At 55.5% G+C, this 26,041-nt stretch overlaps 4 protein-coding genes across 5 annotated transcripts; 2 read left to right on the top strand and 2 right to left on the bottom strand.

The window, feature by feature from the left end:
* Positions 1-683: 683 nt before the first annotated feature.
* On the bottom strand, positions 684-6,379 carry MAZ (MYC associated zinc finger protein). 2 transcript variants are annotated; one of them, XM_053470560.1, is made up of 5 exons: positions 6,074-6,376; positions 2,959-3,710; positions 2,784-2,847; positions 2,497-2,668; positions 684-905 (listed from the first exon to the last, which is right to left on the bottom strand). In XM_053470560.1, exons 1-5 carry the CDS (start codon positions 6,104-6,106, stop codon positions 805-807), a joined length of 1,122 nt encoding a protein of 373 aa, XP_053326535.1. In that variant the 5' UTR covers positions 6,107-6,376; the 3' UTR covers positions 684-804. The 2 variants fall into 2 exon arrangements, with proteins under 2 accessions (XP_053326535.1, XP_053326534.1); XM_053470559.1 differs by lacking the exon at positions 684-905 and adding an exon at positions 1,460-1,654 and having other exon boundaries at positions 6,074-6,379.
* Positions 6,380-9,953: 3,574 nt separating this feature from the next.
* KIF22 (kinesin family member 22) lies at positions 9,954-14,477 on the bottom strand. Its single transcript, XM_053470525.1, has 14 exons — positions 14,450-14,477; positions 13,931-14,133; positions 13,520-13,647; positions 13,269-13,429; positions 12,963-13,172; positions 12,628-12,858; positions 12,391-12,544; positions 11,866-11,986; positions 11,567-11,735; positions 11,279-11,477; positions 10,948-11,012; positions 10,630-10,827; positions 10,165-10,224; positions 9,954-10,079 (listed from the first exon to the last, which is right to left on the bottom strand). Exons 2-14 carry the CDS (start codon positions 14,125-14,127, stop codon positions 10,050-10,052), a joined length of 1,923 nt encoding a protein of 640 aa, XP_053326500.1. The 5' UTR covers positions 14,128-14,133; positions 14,450-14,477; the 3' UTR covers positions 9,954-10,049.
* Positions 14,478-16,280: 1,803 nt separating this feature from the next.
* Positions 16,281-18,270, top strand: PAGR1 (PAXIP1 associated glutamate rich protein 1). Its single transcript, XM_053470595.1, has 3 exons — positions 16,281-16,697; positions 17,218-17,300; positions 17,393-18,270. The coding sequence occupies exons 1-3, from the start codon at positions 16,297-16,299 to the stop codon at positions 17,575-17,577; spliced, it is 669 nt and encodes a 222-aa protein (XP_053326570.1). The 5' UTR covers positions 16,281-16,296; the 3' UTR covers positions 17,578-18,270.
* Positions 18,271-20,584: 2,314 nt separating this feature from the next.
* On the top strand, positions 20,585-25,707 carry MVP (major vault protein). The gene is made up of 16 exons (XM_053470513.1): positions 20,585-20,749; positions 20,855-21,050; positions 21,133-21,253; positions 21,736-21,867; positions 21,991-22,085; positions 22,180-22,416; positions 22,569-22,694; positions 22,785-22,943; positions 23,049-23,287; positions 23,400-23,597; positions 23,832-23,976; positions 24,087-24,298; positions 24,373-24,489; positions 24,611-24,737; positions 24,839-25,027; positions 25,190-25,707. Exons 1-16 carry the CDS (start codon positions 20,628-20,630, stop codon positions 25,322-25,324), a joined length of 2,550 nt encoding a protein of 849 aa, XP_053326488.1. The 5' UTR covers positions 20,585-20,627; the 3' UTR covers positions 25,325-25,707.
* The last annotated feature ends 334 nt before the right edge of the window (positions 25,708-26,041 follow it).

Genomic DNA, 26,041 nt, shown 5'->3' with positions numbered 1-26,041 from the left:
GTGGACAACCGGTGGGAACGGCTAAAAACCTTGCCACGTGCCAGGGAGGGATAAATACTGTCATGTAAAAATAAAAAAATAGCGGCAGCGCGGACACGCTATTCACCTGTAACACGGGACAGACCACGTTCTAGAATACACGGCATTCCGTGGACAGGAACGTGAAGCGGAGGGACTGCCAGGGGAAACACGGGCAGACTACCCCACAATCTAACAGGACTGGCCCATACAAAGGGATGAAGTGTTACTCCTGGGGTTACAGTATCGGCCCCTCTGGCCCGTGGCTTCTTTTACTGGCCCCGAGCCATGTGTTCCGCTATTGCCCTCGCACCCAAGGTGGTTATTACTCATCTATAATCCCCGTCCCATCACAACACTGTGTGGATTTACCGCACCAGTAACCCCCGCCCGGTGGTTCATTCCATTAACCCTACACATGCCAGTAGTCCTGGAAGGGAGTCACTCCATTAACCCCTGCAATGCCGGGTGTCCATAGGACAAGAGAAGCAGAGAAGAAGCCAAGAACGTCCTTTAGCTGTTTCTTCCCGTCCCCGATCCAACACATAAGGGGTGGCGGTGTACAAACCACACACAAGTCTAACGGTGGGGGGGGGGCACAAAGGAGAACACCTGTAAGGGGCAGTTGGGGTATTAGTTCTTCATGTCCTTTGACCCACTTGCAACCCCTTCAGTTCTCTCCAAATCTCTTATTCGCCCCGGGGGGGGTCCCAATTTGCCCCGACTGTTCATAAAACATCAATAGAGAAAGGTGTCGGGGTCCGCACCCTCCTCCAGGGCAGCCAGTCACCAGGGCTGGGTGGGCACGATCCCCTGAACCCCCGCATTGGGCAGAACAGCAGTCACAGAAGACGACGGGTCGGCTATTGAGCAGATCTGGCAGGTCCCTGCGATGGGAAGGAGAGAAAAGAAAGGGTTACGGGGGGGGGCAACAAGGGGCCGTTATATACATTACGGGAAATGATCAGAGGGGCCACAACAAAGCGAAGCGAGAGAAGAGGAAGAGGAGGCAATAAAGAAACGTAATGACAAAGCGTGACATGCTTCTATTATACAGAGGCCGGGAGGGGCCGGGAAACAGAGGGCCGAGAGGGGCCGGGAAAGAGAGAGCCGAGAGGGGCCGGGAAAGAGAGAGCCGAGAGGGGCCGGGAAAGAGAGAGCCGAGAGGGGGCCGGGAAAGAGAGAGCCGAGAGGGGCCGGGAAAGAGAGAGCCGAGAGGGGCCGGGAAAGAGAGAGCCGAGAGGGGCCGGGAAAGAGAGAGCCGAGAGGGGCCGGGAAAGAGAGAGCCGAGAGGGGCCGGGAAAGAGAGGGCCGGGGGCGGCACGGACGGAAGCAGGAGAACGAGGCATATCCCAACACCCAGCAATGCTCAGCAAAAGCTTCTTCTAAAACACGGCCCCGGAAGGACAGGTGGAGAGAGGACTAAGCTCTTGCCTGAGCCCTGGTCACCGCAGTAGGGGCCCCTCAGACAGCCCAGTGGACCCCGCCATGGCGTGTGTGTGCATGTGGCCGCTCAGCTGTGCCAAGGTTTTGCAGTGTACGCTGCACAACTTGCAGAGGAAGCTGTCTGCCCGTGGGCACACCAGACCGTGGTGCTTCACCGAATGGACCCGCAGGTACGCGGCCGTGGCAAAACCTGCACGGGGGGGAGAAGCACACGCCGCTTTAAGGCTGTGGACGGAGGCACCGTGCCCTTAACAGCACTTTACCCACAACCCCTCTGAAGTTTCATCACTCACAGCATCTGCTCCTGTACAGAATCCAATAACCCTGCCCCTGAGGATCCTACACACAGCCCCGCCCCCAGGACCCTACACATTGCCCCACCTCCTACTCACACAGCCACACCCTCAAGGACACCTTCGTTTTCACCTCCCTCCACGGATTCACCGATCAGCGTCAGACACAGCGGACTGAGAACGAACGACTCCGACTTCTGTTTTGGATGCACCTCGCTGAGGCCGATCCTGGACGTTTTTGGGGGTCTGATATTTCAGTAGGATTCCCCACCCCCACCCCATACTATGCTGTTTAATCAAGAGCCCCAGGGGGTTCACGGAGCGGGTATAGGAGCCCCTAGGTTCTCAGTCGAGTGTCTGACGTTATTTATTTTCTGCATTGTATTTTTTGACACGAATCAAGAAACGCATGTAATTTCCCCAAAATAGTTACTACTAAAGAGACTCCTATCACTCATAGCCACGCATGACCGGTTCTCCTGCCCCATGTAGCCCAAACCCCCCTCAGTGACATCACATGCTGCTACAGTTGGTGTCCCTGCTCCAATCCCTCTGGTCTCGTATCTCTACATCTATTGTTTAGGGGACCCCCCTGTCCTGCCCACGGACCCCCCCTGTCCTGCCCACGGACCCCCCCCCCGTGGGGCAGTACAGAGCATTGCTGGATCTTGGAATATGCCGATCAGGTTACGCTAGGAGTGCGGTGGAAGCGTCGGTACAGAGAGTGCTGCACGCCTACCTTTATTGCACAGCTCGCATATATGGTTGGGCCCCTGGTTGTGGACCTTCATGTGGTCGGTGATGTACGCGGCGCTCAGTAGCTTCCCGCACACGTGACACGGGACCTTCTCCTCGTGTCGGACCATGTGGGCGCGCAGGCGGTCCTTGGTGGCAAAGGCTGCTTCACACGTCTGTCAAGAGAAAGGTTAAAGAGCAAACAAAAAAAAAAACTGTGACCCCCAAAACTATTAGAACGGGGGCCACTGAACCCAACGGCCACCCGCCGAGGACACCCAGAAACCGTACCTGGCATTTAAAGGGACGCTCCGTGGAGTGGACTTGTCTGACGTGGCTGTTCAAATGATCAGGACTGGGGGGAGAAAAACGAGACGTTAGAGAAAAGTCAGCAGAAAGACGCCGCGCAGGGCCGAGACGCCGCGCAGGGCCGAGATGCCGCGCAGGGCCGAGACGCCGGTCTCACCGTGAGAAGCCTTTGCCGCAGTGGCTGCAGATGTAGGGCTTGTGAACGGTTCCGTCGTGGGACCGGACGTGGTACGTCATGCGGTCCTTGCGTTTGAAGCGCTGCTGGCACACGTGGCAGGAGTAGGGCTTCTCGTCCGAGTGCGACAGCTTGTGGCGGTTCAGGTGGTAGACGTCACGGAAGGCCTTCCCGCACATCTCGCACGCGTGGTTTTTGCGCACTTTCTTGGCTGAGGGTGATGGTCCGGGCAGCGAGAGGGTGGAAGGGGACGTCGGGACCTCCAGGGACTCCGGGCCTCCACCCAGGGTACCTGCCACGCTCAGCAAGCTCAGGGGTACCATGGTGGCCATCTTCACGGCTGGCTGTGCCCGGGCCGGTTTGGTGCCCGTGTGGATGGCTTCGTGGCGCCTCAGGTTGTAGCCGTTCTTAAACTCCTTGGAGCAGAGGGAGCAGATGTAGGGGCCCCGGCTCTTGGATTTTTTGGGCAGTTCCATGACGGGGTGCAGGGGCATCGCGCTGGAGATGCTGGAAGGCTGGCCAGTGATGGAAGGGTTTGGCTGCAGCTGCTGGGGGCTGGCGAGGCTGGGGACGACCTGCTTGAGGGCGGCCGTGTCCACCGTGGAAGCATGCTGGGGGGCCAGGGTGGGCACCATCGCCTGAGAGGTGAGGGATCCATCAGGAGGGGCGGTTACCGTTGCCAAAACTGGGAGAAGTTCCACCTGTAGAGGTTCAGATGGCGGGGGGGGAGGGGTCTGGCGGGCACAAGAAGAAAACAACCGGTCACAAAACCATCCCGAAGAACTGGGCCATTTCTGGGGGGGCCACTAGAGGGAGCCCCGCGGCCGGGCACACAATTCGCATGTTCCAGAAAGAAAAAACAGATGTATATACTCACACTCACATATACCCACACTCACTCACTTTATACACACACACATAATACTTACCCTCACTTATATACACACACACACTCACATACACCCACACTCACTCACTTTATACACACACACACATAATACTTACCCTCACTTATATACACATATACTGTACATACTCGCACTCTCTCACATACTCGCACTCCCTCACATACTCGCACTCTCTCACATACTCGCACTCCCTCACACACTCGCACTCCCTCACACACTCGCACTCCCTCACACAGCTCGGCACACTTATTTCGGGGAGATATCGTTATATTTATCATTCTGCTGGGATAAAGGCAGCAATCTGAAGAATAAACGGCATTAAGTTTAACCCTTTCTGTTTTTGGTGTCTTAAGGAAGAGAAGCGCAGCACTTGGGTTCCTTCTGAGGACAGCAAACAGGACGGGGGCAAACAGCACGGGCGCAAACAGGACGGGCGCAAACAGGACGGGCGCAAACAGGACGGGCGCAAACAGGACGGGCGCAAACAGGACGGGCGCAAACAGGACGGGCGCAAACAGGGCGGGCGCAAACAGGGCGGGCGCAAACAGGGCGGGCGCAAACAGGACGGGCGCAAACAGCACGGGAGCAAACAGGACGGGCGCAAACAGGGCGGGGGCAAACAGGGCGGGGGCAAACAGGGCGGGCGCAAACAGCACGGGGGCAAACAGCACGGGGGCAAACAGCACGGGGGCAAACAGCACGGGGGCAAACAGCACGGGGGCAAACAGCACAGGCGCCTGGTGGCTTCCTTAGATGGAACCCAAGTGCTGCCGCCATGTCTCCCCTTTCTCTTGCTCTCTCCTCTTTCCTCCCCGTCTCCCACCTCTCTTGGTGGGGTGAGGTGCGTTCCACCGCCTCGCTCCCCCCTTTATTTTGGGCAGATTTTTTTTTAATGAAGCTGTAGCTCGGTCCACAATCAGCATCGGCCAATCTCAGGCAGTCGGGGAGAAATAAAAGAAATCCTTCAAATCTGCCCCGGGTAAACTCCAGGTACAGACGCTACAAACAGCAACACCCCCCCCCTCGCCACCACTATACACCTGGGGGTCAGACCCGACCCCCCGCTCAACCCCCCCAGACATACGGGGTAACAGTCTACACGAAACAGCGGACGGGTCCATGAGTTCTGAATCGATTTCATACGCAGCCGATGGGAAACATTCTAACGAGGTGCCCTTTTACACCCCAAGTTACCCCTCATTCAACCGCCGGGACTGTATATACACACACACACACACACGTTATATACATCTTAACCCCTCATATATAACGACCGTAACCCATTAAACACGCATCATAGAACACGCACATACGCCAAATGTCCTCACAGTGAACATACTAATTCCACGCCTGTAATTCTGCGTTAAAAGGACACCGGGCACTTCTGTGCAAACCCAACGCGCTTCACAACATCCTGCCCGTCATCTTCCCGTGCACGGCCCACGCGGAGCTCACCGACACACACGCTAACACAAACAGCTCACCAACACACACGCTAACACAAACAACTCACCAACACACACACACTAACACAAACGGCTCACTGACACACACGCTAACACAAACAGCTCAACACACACACTAACACAAACAGCTCACCAACACACACACGCTTACACAAACAGCTCACCGACACACACACACTAACACAAACAGCTCAACACACACACTAACACAAACAGCTCACCGACACACGCACCCCGTGTCACATCACAAACATTAACAGAGAAAGCTGGGGGGGTTTAAACCCCCCTCAGGAGGATAGGTTCACGCGAGCCGGGGAGCGGGCACGGGATCCTCTTAGCGTGTTACACGGCCCCGTTAATGTACAGAACGCGTGTGCTCCCGACACAATGTGGGGAGCGGATCTCATACCGTTGGCGGGAGCCGGGAGTATTTATATGAAAGGAAAGAGGGAGAGGGAACAGATAGGAGGGAGGGGAGGTGATTTCAGCACCCAGCACCATCTCTCCCACTCCCTCCCTCCCTGCAAACTGAACCCACTCGCGTGGAGGGGAAGATGCTGATCCCAGGGCTGCTCCACGTCCACACACAGACATTTAAAGCCCCCCCAGCCCACCCTTTCTTTACAGTACCCCATCAGAGAGGGGGGGGGACTCTGATCCCCTGCATGCACCCAAATACATACCCCGACCACCTCCCCCTGTGCATCCCCACACATACATTACCTGGAATATAAAACTGCTCCAGTTGGCATCCATAGTGGGGAATAATAAGCTTTTTTTAATGTAATATTTAGCCTGGTGGCTCCCCCCCTCTCCCTGCTCTGCGCTCCCCCTCCCTCCCTTCCTCCTGGGCTCTCCGCTCTGTCTGCCTCCCTTGCTGCCCCCTAAAGGCTACTCGCTTTTTTCCCTTGATTTAAAAAAAAAAAATAAACCCATTAAAAATACACAGCATTGAATAAAGAGCAGATCAGGGCTGCAATGACGTCATCACTGCCCTCCTCCTCCTCCTTCTTCTTTGCAGAGACTGGCAAGATCCCCCCCTCCTCTTTCTCTCTCTTCACCCAAATTCTCCCCCCTCCCCGAATGTTTTCTGCCCCCTCTCCCCCACCCCACTGATTAATTTTGCATTATTTACTACCCGGAATATGGCAGCTTCTGTGACCTTTCACCCCTCGGCTGCCTCCCTGCCCCCTCCGCAAATAATAAAGAAAAAAAAAATCTCCCTGGGCCTGAACCATGCACCGGGAGCAGAGGGGGGTGCGGGGCTGCCCACCCGGCACTCGTTGCAATAAAAAGTCCCAACGAACTGCAATATAACGGGGGATTCTCCGCAGAGCTGGGACCGAACTAAAGAAAATAGAGGGGGGGTTTATTGCAAGCTGCTGCTTTGGTGCAACCCGAGGCTTTTGCATTGTGTACAGCGTAGTTATTTACCCCAAATCGACCTGCAGAGCAAAGCAGGCGCTGAAAGTCGCCTTCCTACCCCACCCGGGGGTAATAAATCACAAGAGAGTTCATTAAACCCCCCCTTCCCTTCGCACAATCTGTAACCTGAAGCAATAACCAAGCAAGATGGCGGATTCTGCCTGCAAAACACTAACTGTGCACCCCTTCTTTTTGCGTTCAAATGGTTCCTCCCGCCTGCATTAATGAGCAGACGGCTTCTTTAAAGGGTCGGTGAAGCCCCGCCCCCTCCCGGTCGGCAGAGTGTTTATTTGTCGGAGGGCGGATTCGCTTCGCTGCAGTTAAAGGCGCAGGCGCACACAATGAAAGCCGGCGCACAGAGTGATCATATTACCATGGCAACCAGTGGTATTGCCAACATCCTAGTGGTTGCTACGGCGATAAGGTTACTTTTTAAATTGTGCACCGTAATATACAGATAAACACTGCTCCCAAGGAACCTTCAGAATTCACCCTCCCTCCCGACATTCAAGAAACATCTAAAAACCCACTTCTTCAGAGAAGCATACCATCTTAGCTGCTAGAACATCCTTGTCATTGATACCCCCACAATACCTCTCACCCTTTCTCTATGCCTTATGTTTATCACCCCATTTTCCCTCTAGATTGTAAGCTTGCGAGCAGGGCTCTCTCCACCAAATGTATCGGTTTGTCTTAGTCTGTCAATTCTTGTCTTGTCATATCCCTTGAATTTATGTATTGTATTAAGCGCTGCGTAAACTGTTGGCGCTATATAAATAAAAGATAATAATAATAATAATAATAATAAACACATTGTACAGCGCTGCAGCATATGGCGGCGATATATAAATAATAACAACACACATTGTACAGCGCTGCGGCATATGGCGGCGATATATAAATAATAACATTGTACAGCGCTGCGGCATATGGCGGCGATATATAAGAGTCTATAACAACACTTTGAATTTTAGACCAACGGCATAAATCCCCCTTTTTTTTTTTTAAATAATATTCTGGGAATAGGGAATTTAGGAAATATTTCCGCATCACCGCCCGCTGTCCTGGGTGAGGAAGGCAGCAAAAAATACGCCACGTCCACTACACCCACGCGTTATACGGTTACCGTCTCGCAGGGGGGCTGGAGGGAGGCATTCATTAGATGGGGGGTCTGAGGTGCCCGGTGTTTTGGGGGGCAGAGCCCCCCCACGCATGACGCTTTAAGCCCCTCCAATCGGGGAAAACTTGTGCCTCCCCCGACGGCGGCGGGAAGAACCTTCATCTCCTTCCCGGATCGGAGAAGCCGAGCGACGCCACTGAATTAACCCCGGCGGCCGCCGGCCATCAAACGCTCTGTGAAGAAGTCGCCGTCGGCCTCCATCGCTGGCGGAGAAACCACGACTTTCCAGGCCTGTGAAGTTTTGCGATTCATCTTCTGCTCCTTGAAGGGTCCGGAGACGATCATTTCAGACACTTTGAGAAGAAGAGTGGAGAACGCAGCGGAGCCTTCAGAACAAAGGGGGGCAAATCTTCACCCAAACGCCGCGATCCCATCAGCTACGTCACGGGGGTCTCGGCCCCAATTATCGTCCGGCCCCGCAGAAACCACAAAACTTTCCATTCTTTCCTCCAATGACACGAGGCCATCGCTGGCGGCTCTCCCCCCGAAGCCACCACTAACACCATACAAGTTCCATTTTCTCTAACAATTGGTCGGCGTCTTTAATCCAACGAGGCCCCTCGTGTCTGCGCAGGCACATGGGGAGCGAGCGGTAGGAAGATATGGGTGGGCTCCAAAAACTTGGCTCTGAGAAGGGTGGAAAGTATGAAGTTGGGAGACCACCAGCTCTCCACGAAAACCCAATCAATCCAGTAACACCTCGTAATAGAACCATTAACCAGCAGGGGGGGGCAGGAGGCATTTGCAATGGAAGATGACCCCGGGGCTCCCTCGGACCACCGTTCCGGCCAAACGTTATTCTAGATCCGTAGAACGGACAAGTCTCAGTCTTGTGGGGCGGCTCATCTGCCGAGACCTTCTTACCAACGCTGGAGGCTTTATCTCCCTGAACTTAAACCCAACGCCTTCCCGGACGTGGAGCGCAACCCCGAGAGACGGAACCGGGTCCGACCTCTAAGGGAACGAGATCGGCGCTGCCCAAAAACACCAGCTCATTGATACCCGGAGGGGCGTCGCCAAACCGGACCAATAAAAACAGGATTGGTGACGGATCCATAATAAACGCGGCCCCCGCCGTGGGCCAATTAGTTTTCTCCTACACAGAACGGATCCGAAAAATATACAAAACCAGAAGAGCGCAAAACACTCCGATCCCCGGGGCGCTGCTAGAACCACCGATACACAAAACAGAGCGAGGGATCGGCGCATGCGCAGCAAACAGCGCTCAGAAAAACACCGATATCGGGGACCCCATCGCACCATCCGGCTGCAGATTTCATCGCCCCCCTGCCCCCGTCACATCAAAGTACCCCAAATTTATAACAAAAAAAAAAACTTTTCTGATTTCTCCCCGTTTTGTTGGCGCAATAATCACTGAGTCAAAAATAAATGAAAACCCCGCATCAAACAAAAAAAAGTACCTTTTTGCATTCGGCCGACGGCTCTGGCATCAGCCGGTGTCTGACGGCTCGACAGCGACTACAACATCCCTCCTTCTCAACGTCGCTACAAATACTCACATCGTTAAATAAAAATATAAAAACAGAAATATTTTATTTTCATACGGATTATCCACACGGAACACGGACACGTTAATGGCATGATGGTCGCTGACGTGTTACACCCCCCCGCCCCCACGGACACAACGCCGTCACCTTCACGGATGTCGGCAAAAAAAAAAAAACCACAGAATACACCGGAAACGATTCGTTTTAAAACGCTGGGAATTGGCCGTTTTGGGTCCGTTTGCTCGATAATCAGAAATAAAGTCAAAAATTGGTTAAATATAAAAAAAATACATAAAAAAAAAAAAACGCTACAAATAATCGCAGAACAGTCTCTGGCGCTCGGTCGTTCAGCGAGACCTAAAATCACAATGGTCGCAGCGGGCGATAAAACACTAAGGAGCGCCGGCTTCCCGTACGTTCGATGGTTTAACGCAAAATAACGGGGAGGAAAAAAACATGGAGGACGGAAGGAAGTCCGAAGCTGCCGGATGGAGGGTTTAACCCCAAAGCAGCGAAAGGAAATCACGATCCGCAGGTCCAGGGAGCCCGCGGAGGGCCGCGCAGGGTCTGGGTGGAAGCCACGGCCTCAGCTGGTCACCATAGTCATGATGTTTGCCTGCAGACAGTAAAAGCGAGAGTTGGCACGTTTTCGACGAAGTTCCACCACGCGGGTTATCGTTTGCCCCGAAATGAGGAATTACCTTCAGGAAAGAAGTGACCTGCTTCAGAGACATTCCCTCCAACGAAGCCAGATCCTCAACCTGCGCGGGAATAACAAACACGTTACAGGGAACCGCCTGCTCGGGGGGGCAAAGACACGTGGAGAAGCACTATAACCCAGACAGATCCCGATTGGCCGCCTGCCACGTTATTCCTGTTCTGAGTTGCAGTTTGGATGATGAGAGGGTGGTAGGTAAGTGGAGCCGCCTCCCAGCAGAGGTGGTAGAGGGTAATACAGTGAGGGTATTAAACATGCATGGGATAGACATACGGCTCCTGAATCTAAGACGAGACCAACGACTGATTAAGGTTTGAGTCTTTACAGCAGGAGAAACGGGCGACTAGATGGGGGCAGGGTCTGGGTTTGTGATTAATACTCTAGGTTACTACTTCTTAAACTGGCCCCCTGGACGGAGCCTCGGTAGCATTTAACCCCCCCCGCTCACGTTTGTGAAGGGCCCGTTGACCTCCCTCCAGCCCATGATGAGTTTGGCTTTCTTGTCTCCGATCTTCTGCAGCGACTTTAGTTCTTTGACGGAGCCGCAGTTCAGCAGGTGGAGGATTTTCTGGCGGCCGCTCTGCAGGAGGTCGCTCCGGATCTTCACCTCCCAGCCGGGTTCGTTCTCGCGGCCTTCGCACGCGGACTGCGGGGGGGCAACACAGACATCATCGTTACATCGACGGGCCAAACGATCAAAAGTATGTTTTCTAACCCAGAACCAGACGTCCGCAGGCAAGAGAACCAAACCACGGGACCCCCTCACCCGAGTCTTCTTCTCAAACACGGGGAGACCCTCTTCCAGAATGGAGTTCTTCTGCTGGTTGTTTTCTGCGAAGATAGAGAGATATGATGTCATCGCCAGCACCTTGTTATATCATACCCCAAATTATCACCCCATGGACGGGGGCCGACCGGAAACAAGGGTGACGCAATTTCACAGCCAAGTAATTCCAGCCGCTTCTGGTCACCAAAGGGACGTCGACCATCGGTCTGCATCCCAAAGGAGCGCCAACGGCCATAAAGATGCCCCCTACCCGGGTCAAAGTGCTGCCTCTCTGGGGACAAGTCTCCGGGATTTGCCCCTCGATGCTCACCCTGCAGGGGCAGGACGCGGACCACCTTTTTGGACTTGGCGGTGGAGGTGACCCGTTTTCTCCCTCTCAGGGGCGCCCGGAAGGTGCTCTCGTTCACGCTGGAGTCCGACAAACCCGAGTCCGAGGTGTTTGACTTCTCCAGACGAGCCTCGGCAGCCAAAGCCTTCTGCTCCAGTTCCTTCTGCTTCTCCTTCAGCCTCTGGGGGGCGAGAGCCGAGTCAGAAACCTCCCGACGCGCATGTTTACCGCCCCCCCCCCCCACATACCGGGGGTTCCTCTCCACCTCACCTCTATCTCCACCTGACTTTCCTCCCATTTCTTCAGTAAGGCCATGCGCTCTCGCTTGGGGGTGCTCAGCAGCTGCGTCTCCTTCATGCCTTTCTCCGTCAGGATCTTGTCCAGTTTCAGAAGCCTTTCCACCACGGCCGGGTCCAGGGAGGCCAAGTTCAGTTTGCGCCTGAAGCGAGAAAGATGGCGTTCGAGGGATACGGGCAGGTGGTTCGAGTTATTTAGACAGATTTATATATCTATATTTATGCCCCTGCTTGGCTTCAGGTAGCCCCGTGGGGCATCATGAATGGACTCACTTGACTCGGTTCTCCTCAGGGTTGGGGGAATCGTCCCCTCCTTCGGTTTTGGATTTTTTCAGCTGACGAGAGGACGACGTGGATTCCGCATCTTCCCGAAGTCTCTTCGCCGGAGGCTGAACTGTAACAGAAACCCCGGGGCGTTACGATGCCCTCATTTATCACCCTGTCCGGGGCAAGTCTGGTTTCACCTCAGCTCGCCGCGTGTTAACCCGCCTGACCTACCGTTGGTATCCCCCTAAAAGCTGGTCGAGCTTTACGGCTGAACAGCTAGACCTAGGCGCTTTTCCCTCATAACATCACGATTAGCGAGAGTGGAAGATAAGTGGAACAGCCTCCCAGCAGAGGTGGTAGAGGGTAATATGAGAGCAATGACTAATTAAGGTTTGAGTTTTTACAGCGGGAGAAACGGGCGACTAGACGGGGCCGATCTGCCTGCAAGTTCTTGGTTTCTATCGGTGTTCAGGGGCTGCTTCTGATACTTTATCTGACCGACAGTCAAGCCACAACGCGCCGTTTACTCACCGGCCGCCGGCACCGTCTCCTGGCAGAAGGGCCTGTTAATGATCTGCTTGGATTTGGCAGCAAAGTTGAGCGCGGTGAGCGTGTCAAAGTAATACTTCTGCTCCGGCGCGATGTTTGTGATCATGACGCTGTGCGCCGAGCCCCCCAAGGAGTCCTGAAGGACGACAAGAAAGTTCAGTCAGATCACAGAGAAGATCCATCGACGCTCACCAAGCCGGCCCCCCGGGGGTCTCTCACCTGTAACAGCCGGGTCAGCTTGCTGTCTCTGTATGGGATCCGCGGCAGCCCCTGGTTCAGCGCATCCACCACCTTGCTCAGCGTGAATAAGGAGGAGTTGATGGCTCCGCTCTCCTTCAGCCGGATCCCCTGGTTGCCGGTACGCCGGTTGTCTTCGGATCCTGCCAGATCTATCAGGTAGAGCTTTCCCGTGAGCTGCCGGTACGGCATCACCTGCTGCGTCTTAAGCACCTGAAGAACAAAAATGGCCGACGTGAGACGCACGCAAAAAATATTAAAAGAAAACCATTCACGCCGGCCCTCGAGGCCGATCTGGTAAGACTCGGCAGCCTCACCTTGATCAGCAGGACGGCGTGGCTGCGGCTGGAGCGGTCGTTCAGCTTGGTGCAGGCCACGGTGCGGTTCTGGCTGGCCGGGATGAAGTGCTCGTCGAAGTCCGAGAAGGTGCTGATGGTCTTCTGGGTGAGTCCCGGGATCAGGATGTTGTGGTCTTTGTCTTCTCTGATCGGAAGGTCCTTGTTTTTGGGCTCCAGTAAATCCATGACCTGCGGGGGGGGGGATGGGGGCACACGGCGTTAGCGCGCAGGTCGCATCCTCGCCACGCGTGGTGAGAGACCCAGGGAGAGCGTTACGGGTCGTACCTTCTCCTGGTAGATCTCCACGTACGACATGGTGATGGAGTAGGTCCAGCCGGAGTTGTCCGAAGTGCCGCCGGCCGCCCGGGTCAGCTGCAGGAGGTCTCTGACGGCTCTGGGGATCACGCCGGGCTGCGCAGGGTTCCCCAGCATCGTGTGAGTCTTTCCTGGGGGGGGGCAGAAGGCGTTTAAACTCGTTCTTGGACGCTCATTCTTAATACTCTGAGCCCCTGCGTGGGGCAACTAAAGAGGAGTACCTGCTCCCGTGGGGCCGTAGGCGAACACGCTGGCGTTCTGCCCGTTGAGCAGGTTGGTGAGGATCGGGCACACGGAGCCGGAGTAAACCTCCCTCTGGCTGGACTCGTTCCCGTAAAACGCGTCAAACCTGCGCGGGGGGAGGAGAAGACGGTCACCCAAACCCATCACGTTAACCGTCTACGGCAGAGCCGCCAATCGGACCAGAACCAGCGACAGAACCAACTTAAGGTCCGAAAGCAGCGTCCGGTCAGCCTTATGACTAAGAATCCTGACGGCCGGCAGACCCCACCTTGCGCGTGTCGTAGTGGATACATTCCATCCTCTGCCAGGCAGCGGTATTTCCTGGGGGGTCTTACGGGAGCCCCCGTTCTCCTTACTCTGTATCTGATTAACCGATTTTCCCCACTTACTGGTACTGCATGGTCTCCAGCTGGTTTCTCCAGTTGACGATCTCCAGTGACTGCGCGTCTAGGCCTCTGACACACGGCTGCTGCGCTTTATCGTCCTTCTCCATGAACGGCCTCAACCGGACCGCTACCCTGACGCGGGAGGGGGACAGCTTCTTACTTCCCACCGAGCAGTCCATCACGCTCGCTCGTGTCGCCATAGTTACCTGAATAATAATAAAAAAGTATAGGAATAAGAAAGTTGACACGGGGCAGTTGGCAGGAATTATACCGCGAGGATCCAACCGTTTAACTCCTTAAGGGCAATGCATTGCGAGCCCGTACATGTACAGGCTTTGTCGTGAACGGGTTAAAGTCTGACCCCCCCATACCCCCTCCCAGGAATCGATTCCCGATAAACTTAATTCCGAAAAACCCAATTGCAAAATATCCGACTATAAGCCGCTCCGTATCCTGCACCCGGGGGGGTAGTTTACAAGCCACCCAGGGGCAAAAACATAAGCAGATGAACTATATGCCTACAGAGGGTATGAAGCGTCAGCTCCGCGGGGCAGGGGGGGTCCGAGGCGATCCGTACGACTCCGACAACAAAGCGTCTGCCCTCGATCCGCTTCTGTCCGCAAAATATATAACAAGCTGGGGAAAAAAAAAAAGAATTACCGTGAGAGGCCGTTCTGCCGGGGCCGTTACCTGACAAGATACACACTCGTGACATCACACACAGGGCGGGGTCACCAGGTGGGGGGCATTTAAATACTGGAGTCACTTCACAATTATGCCACGGGGGTAATAAGCGCAAAACAGGGCAGATAAAGAATCACTTGCATCACAAGCATTAAAGGCACACGGAGATAATAAAGCAATTGCCCGGTGTTTGTGGGCTCAGGCGCTGCTCACATGATGCTGGGGGTACAGGGGTGAGGGCAGAGGGGGGTGCAGGGGGCACGGTAAGGGCACTACCATCAGTGCTGCGGGGCAGTAACCCGGGGCGGGGATGTCTCTGTCTAGGGTTCACGGGGAATGCAGGGAGGTGCCCCGGGGAAACGGCATGGAACATTACCCGGTCAGCTCGCGGTCTCGGGCCTGCCTAGATTATTCGGCTGCTCGATTCCTTTTTCATATTTTGCGCCCTGGGTTGTTCTCCGCCAATGAGCTGACCAGGAAATGTCACGTGACGCTCACAACCCCGAATCAGAGCGAGGCATGAGGCGCACAAGGCGCGTCACTGGTCAATTTAAAAACTACCGCACGTCACGTGATACGGACGTCCCGGCAGAAGGGAGCCATGTTGGACTCGGGCAACTATCCGTTCCCGCCGCTGTTTGGAAGTTCGAAAAGCGACTGTTTCTCTTTCCGAGTTTAACAGGAAGGCCGGGACATCTCACACGCTCAACCGTTACTAAAGCCGGTGTGGGGCAGGTTAGCTCCCTACTTCCCCCCCATCACCAATACATCTCACGCCGTATAACGGTCCAAGCTCTGCCCAAAACCAAGATGGCTGTCGGATATTTCCGCCCGGTTTCTAAAACGGGGCCGGAAAGCGACCGGAAAAATTGCGGCTGCTTACTAATTTGTGGTCCGCCGGGGACGCTAAGAGCCCGGTAACCGTCCATACTAACGGAGCCAACGTCCTGACAGCCAGGGTCTCAGCGAGACAGGAACTGACGTCACCAGACCCAGGGACATGGCGGCTTAGAGTGTCTCTACGCACTCGGTAAAACCCGCTCTGGACTGCAACCGGGAGGCACCAGAAACAAAAGTGAGTCCGCAAGGGGAACGGCTGGCGACGGGGACCCACGGAAACGTGACCTAATAGTTGGCGGGGTACGCTATGACATCTTTATTAGACCGGACAGGTTACTATGGTTACTAGAGTTAAGATAATGCAGAGTTATGTGGTGCGATAATATCATGAGAAGATCGTTATGGAATCATTGCTAAGCTTGTTGATACGGTGCTATGACATCATCACTAGAGTGGGTATGTTGCTATGACATAATTTGTAGTGTTGGTGGGGTGTGTTGCTATGATGTGATGACATCATTACTTGATTGGATAGTGCACTCCCATTTTTATGTGACGTGCACTGAAGTGTGTCAGATGACATGTAATAAGCCCAGGTGATACTCGCTACCGTTAGAGATCTCCCCTGTTATGTTACAAGGTCTTGGCGATGTCCGTTTGTCTCACAATACGGAGATTTCCTTTAAATCCAGTCCTTGCATATGGCTGCCCTGCCAGGCTACAAAGTGACCCAACTTTATCAACAGCCACAAAAGAGATGCACACATTATTATACGGGTGACGCGGATAATGCCCCGTGTGCCAGGCAGATAACCCCTTCTACCCCCTGTGTGTTCCCTATCCAGATGCAGGAAGCGTCGGAGGACGGGGAGGAGAAGGTTACGGCTGGCATGGAGTCGCTGGCAGTAAAGGAGGGCGACGGTGAAGCCGAGGAGGAAGAGGAGGACTCCGCAGACCCTCAGAAAGCAGAGGAGGACGAGGCAGCGGAGGAAGAGCAGCAGCAGCAAGAGGAAGACGAGGAGGACGAGGACTGGTGCGTCCCGTGCAGCGACGACGAGCTGGAGGACACCGAGGGATGGACCCCCCCTGCGGAGGAGATCAAGAGACTGTATGAGCTCATAGCCGGCGAGGGGACTCTGCCTCTGCAGGTGGACTTACTGCTTCGGCGGCCACCGACTCCAGAACCAGATCCGCTGGATGAGGAATCCGATCAGGAGCCGGAGGAAGAAGAGGAGCAGGAGGAGACGTGAGTACGAGCCCGTCACTTCACTGGTGGTGGATGAGTGGAACAGCCTCCCAGCAGAGGTGGTAGAGGGTAATACAGTGAGGGGATTAAACATGCATGGGATAGACATACGGCTCCTGAATCTAAGACGAGACCAACGACTGATTAAGGTTTGAGTCGTTACAGCAGTAGACGGGGCTGACGGGGGCCAATAGGTTTGTAACGCATGCCCTTTAATGCAGATGATAGCCGAGAGATCCCTATAATTTTTAACGTGGCCCCCTCGCACACGCGTGTGGAAATCTGCACAATCCCCCCACGTGCCTTTTGCTCCCTTTCTCCCTCTGGCTATTTGCCGTGCAGCTGATGTGTTTGAGGAGGCAGGGAGCTGCAGCTTCTACTAAAGGCCAGTCGCTCCTGGTGGTAGAAAGCAGATGGGAATGAGGGGGAGGGGTGAAGTATTTTGTGGAGATGAGACCCCCGAGCCGCCCGTCTTCACCCGTCAGACCCAAACTCAGGGTGTATTGTTTTTCCTCCCCAGGCCGGCCGTTCCCACAGAGTTTGACTTTGATGATGAACCTTCGACTCCGAGGAACTCTTTGATTGACCGCAGGAGGACGCCAGGTACGTGGGGGCTGCGCTGGGGGCCACCTGAGATACTCGGCACCTGCTTCTCTGTGCGTGACCCGTTTAACCCCCTGTGCTCCTCCTTTTAGGAAGCTTGTCCCGCAGCCAGAAGCGAGAGGCGCGACTCGACAAGGTCCTTTCTGATATGAAGCGGCACAAGAAGATCGAGGAGCAGATCCTGAAAACCGGGCGAGACCTCTTCGACATGGACCCCGACTCCGTGCCCACCCCGAAACGCTCGTCCGCCATCTTCCCCCGGCAGCGGAAATACTGAGCGAGGAGCCGGCGGCCGCGTTACGCTGTTGTGTTACGATGAAGCGGTGAAGCGTCTCCGCAGAGCGTCTCGGGAAGTGTCTCTGGGGGAGCTTTTCGCCTCTCGCTGAGCCGATGACTTTGGGCTTTGCCGCGTCTGCTAAACACTGAACACTCTACAAAGGATTTAGCAGCCCCTGTGCCTGCGCGGCGCGCTCCGGGGCTCAGAAACCTCCGGCTGGGAGGGTGAACATTGAACTCGGCCCCTCGAGCCGCCCCGGCCTTTTATCTGCCGTCCGCTCTGCGGCTATCTTGATGCTTTCTACACTCAGATCCTGGAACCGGGGGTCCCGCTGGCTTTCCGGCCCCCGCATACACGATGGGTAGAGCTGTAAGACCCTCGCGCACTCGGCTTCCGCCGCATCCTCTTGGTGCTGCCCTCTGGGGGGGGCTCTGTGCCGGGGGGGGCTGATCATGCGCTCATTCCTGGAATATTTTGTTTTCATTAAAAGATCTAAGAAATAACGTCGCTTTACGATAAAAAAAAAAAAACCTCAAACTGGTGAAATATAATGAAAATGAGGTCCGTGCGCATGCGGCGTGTTTGTGTGCATGCGCGCGCGTGGGGCGTGTCCGTGGGTAGGGGGGTATTCCGCGTGAAAATGCCGAATCGCGGTGTAATTATTTTTCGCATGAAATCTTTTCCGCCTGCTTTTGCGTGGAATGATGTATGTCGGTAACGAGTCTCTGCGGCCGCGGGGCGGACGCTTTGATCTTTCAGGGTTCAAATGGTTAACGTCTCACAAAAGAGACGACAGGTGCGGGACACGCAAAGCAACATGCAAACACGCACCACGCCTGGCAACCGTCAGTCTGCAGAGCGTCGCAGCTTTCAGCACATTCCAGCTTTAAAGAGATCACCGGAGGTTGCAGAGCATCGCGCCGCTGGCTGCATATCCGCCTGCAGAGCTTTATTATCATTAATTGTTTGATATAGCGCCACCAAATTCCGTAGCGCTGTACAATGGGTACAGGACATAACAAGTAATATATAACATAAGAAATGGATTTACAGAGACAGCAGGTGTAGCGTATCGCAGACTATCGCGCCGCTCGCTGCATGTCGGCTGGCAGAGCGCAGCGCCGGGGTAAAGTTATCAGACGCAGAGCGTTTCCCCGCATCGCTTCATTCATCGCGTAGCAGCTGGCAGAGCTTCTCACCATGTACCGCCTGACGCCCGGCTGTCCGGGGAACCCTCTCCAAGCTGGCAGCCCGCAGACCATCGCCCTACCGCCCTCCTCTCTACCGCAGGTCGATTAACCCCTTTCTTGCTGGACACAGTCTTGGCAGCTGGTTTTAAACAGGCGAGATTTTCGGGGAAAAGCCGCTTAATCGTTCCTTTCTTTTTTTTTTGTTTTCGCTTCTCTCCGGTGCCAGCGCTACGGTATCTGCTGGCGCTTTTAATAATACTCGGGACGTTACTGTGAAATACGGGAGATTTGGGGGCAAAATGTACAGAAGGGACCGGAATCTAACACTAGAGGGGCAGAGACTGAGAGGGCATGGAAGGAAGTTTTACTTTACTGAGAGGGTGGTAGATAAGTGGAACAGCCTCCCAGCAGAAGGGGTAGAGGGTAATACAGTGAGGGGAATAGACGTACGGCTCCTGAATCTAAGTCGAGATCAATGATTCCATTATAATCCCCCCAGTCCGTGTTGGCCCACGCCGCCTTTTGCCCTGTTTGCGTAATAAGTATGTTGTACACAGGTGGCAGTTACACCCCCGGGGCACATGGTTTGTTGCCCTGCCTCTCCTCTTTCATTGCCGGCGGCCTCTCCCTTTGGGTGGCGGATACACGCCTTAACGATGACATTTAGCCAAACAAGCCGTGAATGCGGTCGAGCCGGATCTGGATTAGAGACCGAAAAGCATTAACGCAGCTAGAGAGAAATGACCCAGCGGGGCAACAGTGACAGGCAACACACCCAGAGCCGGCACTACGCCAACAAATGGGTTAACACGCTCTCTTTCTGTCCTCTGGTGATGAATAGGTTAACTGGTAATCAGCCCTCTGAGTACGAATGGGTTAATGTTTGCCCTGTCCTCTGGTTATGAATGGGTTAATTTGGCTATGGATGGGTTAACTCTCTCCTCCTCTCCGGTTATTGATTGGTTAACGACCTCTCCATCAGCCCTGTGGTTATGGTTAACTCTCTGCCTGCTCTCTGGTGATGATTGGGTTAATCGTGGGCCTGCCCTCCACGCCTTCCTCTTCCCGGTCGCAGGGAGTTGTTTCCACTCCCACTAGTGTTAGTCTCCACTCCCACTAGTGTTAGTCTCCACTCACTCTTTGCCCTGTGACTCCCGGAGCAGCCGTGACAGCAGCCCGCAGGTAATACCCGGCTCCCCTTCTAATGCCCTCGAGACCCTTATTGCCCCCCCTTCCTCCCATTTATCTGCCCCACTGAGGAGCGTTTCAGAGAGTTTCCCCCGTTACACCGTTCATATCCAATCTCACCCCCCAAGGGGGTCTCCGGTGGGGCAGGGGCAGCATAAAAATAATCATAACCACGGCCACCGAGCCCCACCGGGCACAGGAGAGGGAGCAGCGGCGGTCACCGGCAGGTGTCTCTGGGGCCACGGGGCGAGGCCACCACCAGGAAATGGGACTCACGGCACACGTTACACGTTACACGGCTCCTCGGGCCCCTCCGTAACCCCGCGTCCCGTGACATGGCTCTTCCGTTACTAGTTACCCGGGGGGGCAGTTTTTGTATCGCGTTACGTTTCACTGGGGTGAGTCACGGGGCGAGGAGGGGTGTCCGGGGACCGTGACCGGTATATAAACCGCAGACGCCTGCCGACTGCTCCTTCTAGATCTGCCCCAGGGGCAGGATTCCCGTGCTCAAGAGACTGGCTGTGAGTCATCAGAGTGATCTGGTCTCCTGTGGGGGTCACATGACATCGCCGATTACTCGGACATCATAGTGTAGATCGCAAGCTCTCCGTGTTTATTCCTCATACTCCATACTCGTCTGTTTTTTCTCCCCAGTTTCCTGAGCCCCTCAAGATGAGTGAAGAATCGATCATCCGGATCCCCCCCTATCACTACATACATGTTCTGGACCAGAACAGTAACATCTCCCGCGTGGAGACCGGACCCAAGACCTACATCCGGCAGGACAATGAGAGGTGAGCGGGGGCGACGCTCTGCTGGCGCGGGTTGTGGGCGACGCTCTGCAGACTGGCTGGTTTAGTGTGGCCTCCGCAGTATTGATTGGGTGCGATGCTCTGCAGGGTTCTCTTCCAGCCCCAGCGCATGGTCATGGTGCCGCCGCGGCATTACTGCGTGATCCAGAACCCGGTGCTGCGGGACGGAGGGCGCAGCGTGCAGTTCGATGACGTGGGGCAGGCGAAGCTGCGTCACGGCGACCAGGAGATCCGACTGACGCAGGACCCGTTCCCTCTGTACCCCGGGGAGGAGCTGCAGCAGGTGAGTGACTGCGTAATCCCCTGAGTATGTGTGCCTCGCTCACACTCACGTCTGTCATCTGACTCTGTGATCTGTCACTCAGAGAATCACTCCACTCACCGTGGTCCTCGCTAACACCGCTTTGCATCTGAAAGCTCTGCTGGACCTGGAAGACGACGACGAGAAGTTTGTGGCCGGGGACGAGTGGCTGTTTGAAGGACCAGGTGAGTGAGGTTAGAGGCTGGGGACGAGTGGCTGTTTGAAGGACCAGGTGAGTGAGGTTAGAGGCTGGGGACGAGTGGCTGTTTGAAGGCCCAGGTGAGTGAGGTTAGAGGCCAGGGACGAGTGCCCACTTTGAAGGCCCAGGTGAGTGAGGTTAGAGGCCGGGGATGAGTGCCCACTTTGAAGGCCCAGATGAGTGAGGTTAGAGGCCAGGGACGAGTGGCTGTTTGAAGGCCCAGGTGAGTGAGGTTAGAGGCTGGAGACGAGTGGCTGTTTGAAGGCCCAGGTGAGTGAGGTTAGAGGCCAGGGACGAGTGCCCACTTTGAAGGCCCAGGTGAGTGAGGTTAGAGGCCGGGGGCGAGTGGCTTTTTGAAGGACCAGGTGAGTGAGGTTAGAGGCCAGGGATGAGTGCCCACTTTGAAGGGCTGTCTCGTCAGATGAGTGGCTCCTGAGAACGAGCTCATGCGTGTGGTGGTCTTCGCAGGTACCTACATCCCCAGGAAGGAGGTGGAAGTGGTTCAGACTATACAAGCGACTGTGATCCGGCATAACCAGGCCATCCGACTGCGCGCCCGCAAGGAGTGTCAGGACCGCGAGGGCCGGGACAGGGTCACCGGTCAGTCCCCAAGAGCCACCTCTTTGTCTCCCCCTTGACTTGCTGTCTCGTTCGCCTCCATTCCTGACCTTTCCTTCTGTCCTTCCCACCTCTCCCCGCTCACCTCGGTTGTCTCCATGGCAGGTGAGGAGTGGTTGGTGAGGAAAGTTGGCGCCTACCTTCCCGGGGTATTCGAGGAGGTGGTGGATATCGTCGATGCCTTCGTGCTGACGGACAAGGTAAGGACTTCCTCTGCCCATTAAACCTCCCGGGGGGTCCTATGCTCGTGGTACCCCAACATTCCACCAACGTTCCACCAACCCTCTCCTCCAGAGAGCTCTTCACATCCGAGCCACCAAGACGTTCCGCGATGAGAAGCAGAACCTTCGCCGCACGGGGGAAGAGTGGCTGGTCACCATGGAGGACGCCGAAGCCTACATCCCCAATGTGTACGAGGAGGTGCTGGGGGTCGTCGACATCACGACGTTGAACAGCCGCCAGTACTGCGTCATCCTGGACCCCGTGGGACCTGATGGGAAGCCACAGCTGGGCCAAAAGAAAGTTGTGAAGGTAATGGGGACATCTGTGGGCAGGACGCAGAGGCACGTGGGTCAGAAAATGGGCACGATCAGGGTCCCGGCTGGGGTGGTCAGTAGAGTAGAAGAAGTAGAACCTGCTTGATGCCCCTCAGTCTCTGACGCGTCTGTCCCCACCGTCCACAGGGGGAGAAGTCCTTCTTCCTGCAGCCGGGTGAGAGTTTGGAGTGTGGGATCCAAGACGTGTTCATACTCTCCGAGGAAGAAGGTCTGGTTCTGCGGGCTCTGCAGGTCCTGGAGGATACGGATGAGGTACGTGGTACTCGCTACTGATTTCGCTAGTAACACCCAATCGGTTGGGCCGCTCCTTTCCCGCTCACTCCCTATCTGTTCCGCATCCAGGACGGGAATGAGGTGGAGCGCAAACCCGGAGATCGCTGGATGATCCGCGGACCCATCGAGTACGTGCCCCCCGTGGAGGTGGAAGTGGTGGTGAGACGCGAGTCTATACCCCTGGATGAGAACGAGGGGATATACGTGCGAGACATCAAGACCGGGAAGGTAATTTGCTCGGCAGATCGGACCCCTGCGCTGGGTGGGACCGGCAGTACCGGACACGGATCCCTGCGTGTTACGGTCTCGTGACGTCTGTTCCGCTTCCTCCAGGTGCGTGCCGTGGTGGGACACACGTACATGCTCACCCAGGACGAGGAGCTGTGGGAGAAGGAGCTTCCGTCCAACGTGGAGACCCTGCTGGCCTCCGGCAAGGACCCGGTAGCTGACCGGTCCGCGCGGCAGATGCAGATGTCAGAAGCAGAGCCCAGGGACAAGACCCGGGCCGTCACCTACCGCGTCCCTCACAATGCGGCCGTGCAGGTCTATGACTATCGGGAGAAGAGGGCCCGGTGAGCATCTCTCCCACTCCCCACCCCTCCATCCCTGCCTTTCTCTCCTACTTTCCCTCCATCTTCTTCATCCCCAACATCAGTGATTTTTTTAATCTCTTGTCCTCTTAAGGGTGGTCTTTGGCCCCGAGTTGGTGATCCTTGGCCCCGACGAGCAGTTCACAGTCCTGAGCCTTTCTGGAGGGACCCCCAAACGCTCTAACGTCATCAAAGCCATCTGCCTTCTCCTGGGTCCGGACTTCTGCACGGACCTCATCAACATCGAGACCGCAGACCACGCTCGGCTGCAGATTCAGTTGTCCTACAACTGGTGAGACTCTCACCGTCCGCTTTGGCCGTTTCGGGGGCCGGCTGGTGGGGATGGGGAAGCCTCGCAAGATTGGGTGCAAAAAAAGAGCGACCTCTTGTGTTCATTCCGGATTTTGGATTCTGCAGATTCAGCTCTAAAAGTCACCGATGATGTCATAAAAGCAAAGTTACCGAGATAAAGTGTAACGCTGACCTTTAAACGGAGGTTGACGAGAGATGTTTTTCCGCCCCGCAGGCATTTTGACATCGTCGATAAGACTAACGCGGCCGAGGCTTCCAAGATCTTCAGTGTCCCGGACTTCGTGGGCGATGCGTGCAAGGCGATCGCGTCGAAGATCAGGGGCGCTGTCGCATCGGTGCAGTTCGATGACTTCCATAAGGTGAGCAGGAGAAGAGATTTCTGTAGGTTCTCGTCCGACGGGTTCCTCGCTGCCCCCGGGACTCCCCTCCCCCGCCCGTTTTGAATTTCACCTCCACGTTTCTCGCGCAGAACTCCAATCGGATCATCTGCTCGGCCGTCTTCGGGTTTGACGAGTCCTTGAAGATTCGAAGCTCCTTCAAGTTCCCCCAGAATAACCTGGTTATAACCAGCGTGGACATTCAGTCGGTGGAACCCGTGGATCAGAGAACGCGCGATGCTCTGCAGAAGAGCGTCCAGCTGGCCATTGAAATAACCACCAACTCGCAGGAGGCCACAGCCAGGTGAGGGGTGGTTGATCTGGATCAGGACCACCAGTGGTGTCCGTTTCGGTCTTTAACACTTTCCTTCCCCCCAGGCACGAGGCCGAGCGATTGGAGCAGGAGGCTAAGGGCCGTCTGGAGAGGCAGCGAATCACAGACCAGGCGGAGGCCGAGAAGGCTCGCAAGGAACTGCTGGAGTTGGAGGCTCTCAGGTAGACGCCGACCTTCTGAGGAACCTCAACCTTCTCTGCCGTTGGATTTCCAAGCCTTCTCCGTGAATTTTGCCCCGGTGGCCCTGCGTGGTCTGACCTTTACTTTTTACCCTTTGCCCAGCACCGTGGTGGAGAGCACCGGAGCTGCGAAGGCCGAGGCGCAGTCTAAGGCCGAGGCGGCCAAGATCGAGGGAGAGGGAGCCGTCCTGCAAGCCAAGCTCCGTGCCGAGGCCCTGGCCATTGAAACGGTGAGAGCGAGCCCTGCGGCGTTACGCAACGATCTGGCGACTGTCATGGGGGGGGTATTAGGATTTTGTAACGTTGACCGCCGCGTTCTCTCCCCGCGCAGGAGGCCGAGTTGGCGCGGCTGCGGCAGGCGAGGAGCGAAGAGCTTCGCTACACTCAGGACAAGAACAAGCTGGAGGTGGAGAAGGCGCAGCAGCTGACGGAGCTGGAGATCCGCAAGTTCCGCGAGATGACGGAAGCCATCGGGACGTCCACCTTGAGGGACATCGCGCTGGCTGGACCTGAGCTGCAGGTGAGTCCAAGTCCTGGGGTCTCTTCCTGGAGGCCCCTCCGGCTCTTCCCGCGCCTGGGGTTGTGCTGTGGGGTATCTGGTGATGCCCCGCGGCGACTCCGGGTTCCGGGTTCCTGACTCCGTGTTCCGGGTTCCTGACTCCGTGTTCCTCTCTGGTTACAGGTGAAGCTGCTGCAGGGTTTGGGAATCCAGTCCACGCTGATCACGGATGGAGCGTCTCCTATTAACCTCTTCAGTACAGCGCACGGGCTGCTCGGCCTCACCTCCAAACCTATAACGGGGAAGGAGTCTGAGTGATACTCGCTGCCGCTCTCCTGCCGCTCAGGAACGGGGTCTCCGGGGACTGCGACGTACCCCACGAATGTCAAAGAAATCCTTCCTGTGCGTCACTTTGTACCCCCAGCCCTTTTAACCCCTTCTGTGTCTCACCGCAGCCTGCCCTGCGGTGTCCTCTGACGCGTTAACCCCTTCCTACCTGACCGGCCGCGGCCCGCGCACTGTAACGTTACTCCAATATTTGCACTTTCTGGGTATTTGATTTGTACTCGCTGTAAATGCTGTTTTATACCCCGTGCCTTACTTTACCTGCCCCCAATAGGGGGTCGGGGGCCGCAACCCCGGTGCTGCCTGCGGGGGTCTCACACCAGGGTGACAATCACAATAAATCTTCTCTCTCTCTCTGGTTGTCTCATTTATCGCCACGTGTCACCGGGGGCCGGTTTCCATTACTGATCGGGACTGAGGGCCTTATCACCATAGCAACCATGGCATTATCCATTTAGTGGTGACAGTTCATTGGCTGCCATGGCGATAAAGCTTTTAAAAGTTTGCTCCAGAATGCATTTTTTATATAAAACCAGGAGGGGAGTGGGGTTGGAGTGTTTCTGCTTTATTGGGGAGAAACTCAAATCATTAGCGGGGGGGCTGCGGTGATTAAATATCAGTTTCCTCTGCCGTAAGTTGGGTTTGGTGATACTGATCAGGTGCAGACTACTCCTGGGATCCCTCTAAATA

Source organism: Spea bombifrons, chromosome 7 (genome assembly GCF_027358695.1).
Source record: "Spea bombifrons isolate aSpeBom1 chromosome 7, aSpeBom1.2.pri, whole genome shotgun sequence".
Lineage (NCBI taxonomy): Eukaryota > Metazoa > Chordata > Amphibia > Anura > Pelobatidae > Spea > Spea bombifrons.
The sequence above is the reverse complement of the archived record's forward strand: the minus strand, read 5'-3'. Positions and strand labels throughout refer to the sequence as shown.